Source organism: Zerene cesonia, chromosome 15 (genome assembly GCF_012273895.1).
Source record: "Zerene cesonia ecotype Mississippi chromosome 15, Zerene_cesonia_1.1, whole genome shotgun sequence".
NCBI lineage: Eukaryota > Metazoa > Arthropoda > Insecta > Lepidoptera > Pieridae > Zerene > Zerene cesonia.
The window spans coordinates 811890-823980 of record NC_052116.1 but is presented as its reverse complement, the minus strand read 5'-3'; the positions used below and the strand labels follow the sequence as shown (position 1 = coordinate 823980).

The 12091-nt window shown below is 37.7% G+C and overlaps 1 protein-coding gene across 1 annotated transcript in view; it reads right to left on the bottom strand.

Annotated features, from left to right (window-relative positions):
- LOC119832282 (myosin heavy chain, non-muscle) overlaps positions 1-12091 on the bottom strand; it is a 64042-nt gene that overhangs the window by 14773 nt on the left and 37178 nt on the right. The window contains exons 2-14 of the mRNA XM_038355942.1: positions 11665-11821; positions 8839-8960; positions 7102-7125; positions 5901-5993; positions 5384-5813; positions 3941-5280; positions 3387-3557; positions 2893-3060; positions 2162-2308; positions 1461-1589; positions 1164-1284; positions 743-976; positions 180-350 (exon numbers count right to left, since the gene is read on the bottom strand). Coding sequence (XP_038211870.1) covers positions 180-350; positions 743-976; positions 1164-1284; positions 1461-1589; positions 2162-2308; positions 2893-3060; positions 3387-3557; positions 3941-5280; positions 5384-5813; positions 5901-5993; positions 7102-7125; positions 8839-8960; positions 11665-11821 — 3307 coding nt within the window. The remainder of the gene's footprint in view (positions 1-179; positions 351-742; positions 977-1163; positions 1285-1460; positions 1590-2161; positions 2309-2892; positions 3061-3386; positions 3558-3940; positions 5281-5383; positions 5814-5900; positions 5994-7101; positions 7126-8838; positions 8961-11664; positions 11822-12091) is intronic.

The window sequence follows — 12091 nt, the reverse complement described above, 5'->3', positions numbered from 1 at the left end:
CATTTGTAATAATGTCACCTAGAATAAGTCTCAATTTGTAATTTTTCCAGAGCAATAAAGTATAATAAATAAATAAATGAATAAATAAAATATGTAATCTAACTCGACTAGCCTCCCCACTCAAGGCCAAATTACGTGGGGGGAGGGGGTGGACTGTACTAGAATGCAGCCGCACTCACCGGCTCTGGTCTTCTTGAGCTGCTCGTGCTGCTCGTTGAGCAGCTGCAGCTCCTGCGAGTGCTTGTGCCGCTGGTCCGCGAGCGACGCCTCGTGCGACGCCGCCTCCTCCTCCAGGCTGCGCTTCAGCACCGCCACCTCCTGCTCCCGCTTCGAGCGGAGCTCCTGTTGTGCTGGAATATTATTTCACGTTATATGAAGAGTTAGTTAGCTTTAGCCATTTCCTCTTCGAGTTTTGTGTGGAGTTCTAACGCTGGAATGTCGCGTTGGTTAATTAGTACTAGAAAAAATAGGGTACTCTGAACGGATTAGGCGAATAATAATTTTATTTACGTGATAAGAGAAGCAACATACTATTCCATCTATTTTAACAAATATTTATTGTGCGTCACGAAATAGTATTAGAACTATTTTAACTAAGCCACACATTTATACCACTTTGGAACTTTTCGGGCTGTAACTTTAGCCTTAGGGTATTACTATGACACGTTAAATCGAGAATAATTCCAGGGTGGGAAAAGGACAGAGCTACGAGGGAGGCCTCCAGGGAGCGGCGGCAACCCACCGGCCGTGGTGTCGAGCGAGTCGAGCAGCTCGCTCTTGAGCGCCTCGAGCTCCTCGTTGAGGTCCCGGCGCAGCTTCTCGGCCTTGGTGCGCGCGTTGCGCTCGGCCTCCAGGTCGTCGTGCGCCTCCGCCAGCGCCGCCTCCGCCTCGCGCGCCGCCTTCTGCGCGCTCGCCCGCAGCGCGCTCTCCTCGTCCACGCGGCTTATCGCTGCCGCTAGCTCCTCCTCGCGTTTCGCTGGGAACAGAGACGAGAAGAGATTAGTTCTGTTGAGTTGTGCGCGGCGGGGGAAATGAGTATGGTATACTCTACTTTAAAAGACTTAATTTTTCAGTTATCCAATCGACATGTAAGATTGTTTAAATATGTTTAAATATTAAGCGAGTTTCAAATGCAAATAATTCTAATAATATTAAATACTCACTCAGTACAATCTGCAATTCTTCAATCTGCGCCTTCTTCTCAACGAGCTGTTCTCTAACGTCTTGCAACTCTGTCTCGATCTTTCGCTTGGCCCTCTCCACTTCTTGCCTCATTTGATGATCCTGAAATGAGAAGATTTTAAGTTATTTGGAGCTTCGGACACGACTGTAAAATATATCACAAATGTATATCTCAAAAAAAACTATTAGTTGGCCAGAAGACAATTAATGGATAATTTCTGAATAAATTAGATTTCTATTCCGAAACATTAGAGACTATACGAAATAATCCTACAAACCTTAAGGAGCTTCTCTTCTAACTCGGCGATGGCGGACTCCTGTTTCGTCTTGAGTTTGCTCAAATGTTTCGCCTTCTCCTCCTCCTCGGCCAACGCTTGGGAGAGGTCGTTTGCGCGCTCTTCGAGTATCTGTTATTAGAATTAGAAACATATTTTTACAAAAATGATAATAATAATGAAGCCTTTAACTTCCAATTGCATTTCAAATATAATCTCATCACCACTCATATAAACAATAAGTTCTTGTGTTTACTACATCTGTTGGTCAAATGCTTAGTCTTCTTGCACATTTGTCTGTCTTTAGCTTGTTGAAACCTCTCTATATATGCTGCCTGTTATATTTATAATATTTATCAATACACTATTAATCATCAATACTCAATTTAAGTGTAGAAATTCTGAGGACTAATGGAATCAATTAAAATGGAAGATTTATTTGTTTATTTAATAATATATGTTTATCATAGAAATTTGTACAGACATTTATTTATATTAGCCAGTTTTCTTCATAATACTTCATATTCATCAAACTATTCGAATTATCAATATATTTTCTTCTAATTTAACATATTTTAGACATGAAACATAACAACTATAAAGTACTTACAATTAACGTTTTAAACCCAGAAATACATGTAGAAATTTAACACTACCCTCCCGACAACAGTTTTTAGACTACCCCGTATTCAACAAATACACACCTTCTTCTCCTTGGTGAGCTTCTGGTTGGTATCCTCTGTGAGGGCGAGGTCCTCCTCCAGCTTCTTGAGCTTGGAGTCGCACTGTACACGCTCCAGCTGCAGCTTCTGGCGAGCTGCTTCTTCTTCCTCCAGCTGTTCCTCTAGATCCTGGGGAGAGAAACCAGACGTTATTATTGTAATGTTATGAGCGTCTTAAATTGTAATTGTATACGGTTTTTATAATAAACATGAAAAGGTTTCTTTGAGTGCATTTGTATTATAACATACAAGTTCAGAACAGAATATTTAATACTTGACGCTCGTGTCCGCTTCGCCCGGGTGTCGAGATTTCTGTTTTATCCCAAGGAAGCATTTGTTTAACCGGGATAAAAAATTATCCTATTACCCAAGTCAGTTCATCCATTGTCTGTGTAGCAAATTTCATCAAAATCCGTTCAGTAGTTTCAGCGTGATTGATGGACAAACATCCAAACAAACAAACTTTCACATGTATAATATTAGTGTGATAAAGTCAAATTAAACTTATCACTATACAATCTCGAAAAAGAAATGCGAACTAGGTTTCAACTATTTTTCATTTAAACTGACAATTATTGAGTTTAAATTTCCAGGCAAAATGCAAATTTCCCGGTATGTTACATTTCAACAATACAATGACATAGAACATCGACCACCAGAACTCTGGTATCTATCAACGTGATCGACCCAATAGCAACACGAGCAACAGGCACCTGTATGTTCAGCTGGAGCCGCTTCTTCTCCTGCTGCAGCGCGTTGCTGCGCTCCTCCTCCTCCTCGATGCGCCCCTCCAGGTCGTGCAGCAGCTCCTCCAGCTCCTGTTTGCGCGCCGCCGCGCGGGCTCGGCTCTCCTCCGCCTCCGCGCAGAGCTCCAACTCCGCCTGGAAGTTGCACGATCATATATGGATGTGGTAGTATGCTATGGAAAATACCACTATATAACGTTTAGAACGACACCACTTTAAAATTGAAGAAACTGTGGAACTTATAGCATAAGGTATTTAAAATATTGAATATATTTTGTCACAAAAATGATACCACAACACAGGCCTAACTTTGAGGTCAGATAAACATTTTGAAGTATATTAATGAACGTATCCATTATACCATTAGTAGAATAATAATGTTCCAATGATACACTAATGATTCAATTCAATACACGAAGATTTTAAAAGAAATATCAAATCCGTATGTATAGTTGACATACCTGCAGCTGTTCTGCAAGTTGCGTCTTCTCAGCGCTGGCCTGCTGGTACTTGGCCTCGAACTCCTGGCACCGCTTCATCTGCGAGTCCAGCTTGTCGCGGATCTGCCGCAGCTCATCCTCCTTCTGGGTCAACTTCTCCTCTTGCTTCGTTACTTCGAGGAGCGGTTTCACCTGGAATATAGGAGAAAATTTAATTATCAATATTGATATATTAATGATTAATAAAAATAACACTTATATTAATATGCAAATATATGGAGAGTAAAATAATTATTTTATGTATCATATACTTTCATATAGTATTATATATAAAATGATAGAATCAATATTATATAACTATAATAAAAATAAATTCTATAATAAAAGTTAATATTCACTGTTAGAAAACAATGAAATGATAATATGAAGAACTATCACAGGTGTTATTCATTTGTATGTATAGAAAGGACTCACATGTTTTGAAAACATATTTTGCCGTGAGAAAATCTGTACTATATTATTTTACCCTTCATTCTATAAACAGTACCGACCACATGTATAAATCATCTACTCACCTTAATATACAATCTCCACCATTGCCAATTCCTCAACTTGAGATACGCGGCGCAATTTCTCTGTATAATTCGGATGGCGTTCAGCTGTTGCAATCGCTTCTGGTAATTTCTCCTCGCTAAATAACCTCTGCAGAATGCTTGGAAGTTTACTATCAAGTCTGTGATCTTGTAGTCCCTCTCTTCTTCGAGGTGGGCGAGCACTCCAGCCCTGAAGAATATCTTCGACTGACCGACGCGATACAGATTGTGGTCCAGTTCTAAAGCTTCGATCATGCGCTCGCATGCCTTCTTGCCATCCATGAAACCCTTTGGAATTATGTTCGGCGTTAATAATTCGTATCGCTGCCTGAACTCTTGGAACGGTATTCTGTTGGGGAAACCCTGTCTGCATATCCTGATGCCTTCCAACACACCGTTGCACCTGAGCTGGTCGAGGACCAGAGGCGCTTCAATCTTGCCAGCTTTCTTCTCGTGATTTGGAATGATGCACCTGACGAAGTTAGGATTCGTATTGCGTAGGGTGGCCATAAGTTTCGTCAGCTGTTCCTTGTACAACTGTGAAACTGTCCTGAACATACCCTTCCTCGTTCTAGCACCGAATTGTGTGTCGGTCATCGCCTGTTGTGCCATGCCGACTATTTCTGCGTCCTTCCATATGTGGCACACGAAAGGATCTTGTGATGACTGCAGAAGTGAGACAACGTTCTCGTTCAATGGATCCATGTTCTTCATCAGCCACTGAGCGGCGGAGTAATCGACTTTACCGGCGTAGTGGATAATAGCAAAGTCCGCTATTCCACGGAAGTCTGTCTTCATGAATTTGGGATGTACCGAATGGGCTGACACAAGCTTTTCCACGAATGTCTTGTCCGTTGCTTTCGGGAACCAACATTCTTCGTCGAGCAAAGCCATTATTCCCATAGGCTTGTCAATTAAATCGATTGTCGGTTGCAAGTCGAGACCGAAATCGATGAATTTCCATTCGATGCCTTCCCTCTGGTACTCTTCTTGTTCCAGAATGAACATAGTGTGATTGAAAAGCTGTTGAAGTTTTTCGTTTGTGTAATTGATGCACAACTGTTCGAAAGAGTTCAGCTCGAAAATTTCAAAACCGGCCATATCGAGTATGCCGATGAATGAAGCACCTTGTCTCTTGGTTCTGTCTAGTGACCTGTTAATTCTGTTAACAAGCCATCTGAAAAGCCTTTCGTAACAGGCCTTACTAATCGCTTCAACTGAAAACTCGACTTGTTCTTTCGTTTGCGCTTTCGTGACGAAATCGCGACCTACTTTAATTCTTGGCTTCAAGAAAGCTTTTGTCATATCTGTGACGGAAAGACCTGGAATAGAAAAAAAAATCGTTATTAAAAAGTAAATAATATTTATAACGAAAGTTATGTTGTATTTTTGAAACTTGTTAAAATAACAAAAAAGGTTATTTACCAAGCAAATGTGCGATCTTTTGAGCGACTGTGTTGTCTGGAAGGGTGGCCTGGTCCGAATTTCTTTCTTGCTTAAACTGCATCGAACCGAACAATAATACAGCGGACACAATTTTGAATATCGAATTGAAGTCTTCTTGGTTCATGCCCATGATATTCATCGATTTGATCGTGGCCTGGAACTCTGCGGCATCATCGATTCCCGGTACAGGTAAAGCCCCATTTATCAGGAAAAAGTAGCTCTTCGGGTCTTCCAATATATATTCTGCTCTTTGTTGCGGTGTGGCTCCAGCCAGGAGCTGGTAGAAGATGTGGAATGTTCTCTCGTCCTTCGCTTGTCTTATAGCTCTTGATTTTTCTAATAAATATGTTTCTATATTGGCACCTGCTATAAAACCGGACGCGTCGAAGTTTATTCTTATGAATTTACCCTGAAAGATTGAATAAAATGGTAGTAGGTAAGACAAGAGAATTATTTATAGACGCAAAGAAGATAAGATTATCGTATTAATACTTACAAAACGTGACGAGTTGTCGTTTTTCACGGTTTTGGCGTTGCCAAAAGCTTCCAATATGGGGTTGGCTTGCAGCAACTGTTGTTCTAATTCTCCCTGGAGGCGGTAGAAATATTAATAACCTATTCGAGATATTCAGAACTTCCAAAACTGGTCCCTGTCAACGCGATATGCTTCAAAAAACGCTTTACTTTTGATCATATACTTAGTACTTTGACATAATAATAATAAAAACGACCATAGAGATGGAACGGCAGATCGCGCTAACATGACATATACAACTCGTTAATAAGCCATATGACAAAATTAACATATCAAGCTGTTAATAGACCGTACAAAATGAAAGTGAGTTTAATACGCCTTGTATTTACCTCAAAGGTCGGTCCATTGCTCTGAGCAGCGTGAAAGGTATGATAGACCAAAGGTTAGATGACATGGAAGTTAGCGTCACGTCTACTGTACGAATAATTAGAAATGATCTTATGCAGCGCGATAATGTAAAACAGAATTATGACTGCTACTAATGGCGATGTATATGTTAGTAATAGCTAATAGTACAAACACGGTTAGTGAAAACGTTCGATCGAATGTGAAAATATCCTACCTATATCACGTTGTTTCAGCTACGAATGCAATTGCTTTATAAATCTTTATACGTTCATTTAGGATGGACGTAAACTTAGTAACTATCTAGAACCAGCATTGATTTTAACGTCAGAGACACGTAACGTGAGAAAAAAAACGCAATATATATTTTACATTATTAACAAAATATGATACATGAAGACATATTTAAGATACATCAAAATATTGATTGCAAAACATACAAGGATTTAATTTGATGTAATATCCAATAAGAATTAATTGTAAAGTAAATATACACACAACTGACGATCTATCGAATTTAAACATACTTTCACGGCCACTACCATATAGTATACATATATAGAAAAAACAAATACATTATAATCATGCAAATGAAACGGTCATTCATAAATCCGTCGTGCATATTAAAAGCTAGTAATACAAGCGTCACCGACAACCGTGTAATGGGTACAAGCAATAAATTACACATCGTATACACTATACACGTAGTCATTAAAACCCGAACCCATATGAAACAAGCCCCGCATCGAACCGCAAAGCTAGCCCGTTCTCTGAATGAGCTTTCGCTAACTGGCAGGCAAATATCCATTGAACTTACTATTATCAACTGTGGCGTCGGCCCCTGTAGATCGAGTGGCAGTCCGCGAGGAGAGTGAAAAAGAGAAATATATTACATAGGTGTGCTCGCTTCACGATCCATTATGGTATCGTGTGTGATTCGGTGGTTGTTGGCACTTTGTGAATTTTTCAATATGCTTCAATATACTTTTAATTTGCAGTGAACATTAGCCATTGAATACATCGAGGAAGGATTTTCAACCATTACAAAATCAAATATAAAATGCACAAAACGCCAACAATATTTTAAGACGGATTAATAAAATAGATAGTTAAAGTTACATGTTCTAACAATTCGTTGTGTGTGCTACAGGTTGTGTTTTCTAATGAAAATTCTGTACATAACACTGTTTATGTATTTGATATTTCAGCGTACGACAATAATATAATGAAGACTAATGACGACATCATATCATGTCATACTTTACTTATAATAACCAATAGCCCACACAAACGTACGTAGTAACATTCGGTCTGCTATATAAGAGGATAAATGCCACCTCCGTCTCATGCACATGTGCACAATTTGCAGATAAACAATATTCTATAAATAATACGCCGCCCAACTAACGTCGAACGTTTAACAAAATTTATATCAATAAATATAATTCGGAATGATTCGTTTGTTATATTAAAATAACATAAAGCTCTTTACTCAATACATATTTTATGTACCTACACACGGTAAATGTAAAGAAAACTTTACAATTTTTTTATAATTTTTGTCTGTCAACCTGTCTATATGTTTCAACTATTGAAACTCTGAAAAGGCTGGACCGATTTTGACGAGACAAAAAAATAAGCCAGGCAAATTTTTATTTCCATATTCCCACGGGAACATGTGGTATTGCAATAGCAATACTGTAAATAAACACTTACAATTCAAATTGATTACAATAAATAAATAATATCATAATAACATAATTATGGTAATATAGTCATATAAATACATTCAAAATTTCCTATATGTTTACGTGAAATAAGTTCACCTAGCAACTACACAAGCGAAATATTTTATGCTACAATAATCTGTTACACAGATTACTAAATTCGGAAATTACACGCTCCTTCTACGTGGAACCGATTTAGATTGATAGTAATTTAAATTTAGGCTCAATTTGATTTAAAAATCTTTTCATTTGAAATTATTTAGCGCTATATTATTACTCGTCTATGTCATTTAAATTAATCTCTTAATCAATTTATTAGCAATGCTATAAACAAAGTATACTTCGCGACCAACAACGGTACCTTGTAGCACTCCAAATGATGTTTTAAAATGTTACTATCGAATATAAAAATTGATTAGCCAAAAAGTTTCATACAAATGAACTAGCGTGCTAACGGAATGGCGTAATATGTTTATGATAATAGAACACCATTAGCATATTACATCGTTTAGGTAGTTTCTTACCCGCATACGATAGTCAAACCAATAACAATGTATGCGCTTTAACAGAAAGAAACTGAAATTAGTCTCCGCAATGTTTGTGAATAGAATATGGTACAAATAACACAGAAAACAGAATCAGTATTTAAGGATCACAAAGTAAAATGACTAAAACATATGAGTAAAACATCGATACATTAATTAAAAAAAAATAGAAAAACATAAAACTTTACTTTGAGTCTGTCACTTGTGTGAAATAAGATACAAATAAAACATAAATAATATAATAATATACACTATATAAAAGGCTATCGGTAAGTTACTTACCGCTCCGGATCCTTTGGGTTTAGAGGCGGCAACGTACGCGAGGTACTGTATGACCTTTTTTGTGTTCTCTGTCTTACCGGCTCCCGACTCTCCTGTACATAAGATCGACTGGTCCTCGCGATCTGGAATAACAGATCAATTACTTATCAAACAACATATCTCAAAGCTAAACGCAGGCATAAAGATACCTGAGACACATTGCCTTGGTGCTTATAATTTTTGCACATTAATATACCTAATTAATGTTAAACCTATTGTCATTAAACCCAATGAAATATTAATGAATCCATCATCAAAATTCTAAGCATTACTCAAGACAGTGTTTTCAAACAATATTCGTGTCATTGCGTTTATTATTAACCGTGCTGCAGAGGACATTTTCCTTGTGAACGTTTTAATTAAAATTTTCCGCGCAAGCTATGCTAATAATGCCCATATATGGTAAACAAGTGCCTACAATTACATTAATTTAGGCTCTTAATCAAAGAGTTTTTTTTTTAATTTAAATGTTTATTTATTAGGTGTGCTATTTTACGCAATTCTGCTACTTTTAAGATTTATAAATTGAAATATTTTGTTATTAATCTACAGTTTCAACGTATCAGTTCAGTTTTTTGTTTTATATCTCTGTAACACGAGTTATACGATTCTTTTCTTTGATAAATATCCAGTGTAACAACAAACATTATTGAAAACCAATGAAACTACGAAACAACAAGCGTACAACATTTTGAATGATATTCAAAATTTTCCATCTCTTATTCAATACATCCACACACATCACATCGGTGTATCAATGAAACATTCATTGGACATGGATTAAATACAAGCAAACGTCAATCAGAACAAATCCTTGAGTATCGGAGAGTTGCGTCACCAGCTATCTGGAAGTTACACATCATACACCCGCACTCACAGTAGTGAGTAAAAAACCATTTGTTATTGAAAGGGCGCGGCTCAGGTGGACCGCACCCTGTCGCCGGCGCCATTAGAGCGGACAATTAGACAAATGGCCACGGCACTTGCTTATCTGGGCGACGGCTAATGTTGAGCTCTCTACCGTTTTGATCTATCGAGTCTGTTGAAATTATTGGAACCTTCAGAATGTCCCGATAAGTTATGTTACGGTTATCAAACCTGTCTCGGTTTCGCCTCCAATATTGGTGCGGTTCTAAATCTTTATTATTTACACATTAATGAAAATCCTGATGGAATCTGTATTATAATCCGATGTGTGCATAAAAGACATCAACAGATAAATTGACAGTAAACTTGAACAATTAATGATACATTCATGCAGACCAAGTTGTATTATACGTATAGTATTCGGTAATCCTACTAATATTATAAATGCGAAAGTTTGTAAGGATGTGTGTGTGTTTGTTGCTCTTTCACGCAAAAACTACTGAATCGATTACAATGAAATTTGGTACGTCGACAGCTGGACAACTGGAATAATATATAGGCAAGTTTTTATCCCGATATTCCTACGGGATACGGACTTACGCGGGTGAAACCGCGGGGCGCAGCTAGTAAGTAGCTAATTCACACCTTTGGACATTTGATTTGATCAAGCACTCACAGCTACACCAAGTATAATGTAATACAATAATACTTCTGTACGCGTAATTTAATATGACCTATGCAAAAGTTTAACATTCGAGTTTGAAATTAATGTGATCCATATCTACAGATCAATTAAGGTTCAATCTTCAATAGCATAAGATTCAAGATATACTATTAGTCCAATAACGGTGATCACACTGCAGGTGCTCCTATAACATAATACCATTAATGGTATTTGGTAAGAATCAGTACGGACATCTGTCATTAGATGCACGGTACAATGTAGGAAACAAACATCGTTAATTCTAATTTATTTGCATGTTACTCGTCAATATTCCTTACGGCACTATTGAGGGTCGTGTATGATGAAGTGGCACTTTTTTACGTGATAGTTGGCAAAGTAGCTGGTGGGTTATCTAATAGTGAGCGACCAGTACCGACCATAAACATTTACAGAGGCTCAATGCCTGTTTAAATGGATTGCCAAATTTATTGTATAAGGGATATGAGAAGTAGTGATGGAGGATATAAAGAAACGGTCAGGGAAGGATACGGGCTTCCGGTCTTTGGACACGGTTTTTTTATCATTTCGTTTACATATAATTCCGTATTTTTGGAAAAATAGTATATTCAAGTGGCCTGAATGTGTTTTGTATACAAAGCAAATTAATGGAATAAAAACGAACCTATTCTATGTCATATTGACTTTGAATTGCATAATCACAACTGTCCAACATTTCGTAACGAAACAGCTGTTTTTAATAATTATAAGTACAATATATTATATCAATAACAACTCCCTCCTATAGTGTTTTATGTTGTAACACGAGCATTATATATTTTAAAACATCTAAGTTTAATCTATCGAATTAATGACATTGATTACATTACGCTCGTAATCTCAACAAAAACTCAAAAGGATAACTTCACTACATAGGAGAAAAAACTGGCTTTTGTTTCATTTTTTACAAAAAAAAAGACTCATTCTTATCCGTTTATGACCAGACTAAGACAAATCTACCAACGACTTTCCAATCATCCGCCTTTATTATTTCTCGTGAGATGTAAGCAATCTTTACATACATATTAAATTTACTTAACATTCGCAGAGGTTGTACCTCTGCCAATGCCGCTTTTAAAAGGCAAGCAGTAGGAAAAGTATAGACGACTGGAAAGAAGGAATGGATTAGGAACGATGAGGAAAAGTAAAATGATACGGGCCGCCCGACAACATGGTTAACCAACAGACGAACATCTCACCTTGAAGCATAGAGCGGTACGCGGTGTCTGTGATGGCGAACACGTGGGGCGGCACCTCGTGCCTCTTGATCCCTTTGTACCTCTCCATAATCTTCTCCGTGTAGATCGGCAGCTTCTTGTACGGGTTGACCACCACGCAGAAGAGCCCCGAGTACGTCTGCGAAAATATTAATTAGCATCAGGAATGTAAGCAGTTGGAGTTTGAAGACGGCTTTTACAGCTTATATTTATAGACCAGCTTCGGTACAAAATGTTAATGAAAGCAGCTAAGTGAATAGTTGAACGCTTTATGAACGACTAGCTTTTGCCCGCGGCTTCGCACGCATTAAATTCGGAGTAGTTCAACAAATGATATCTATACTTAGTCTGGCCATAAATACTGTTACACTTAATTATAAAAAAATATTACATTTGAATTTCGAATCTG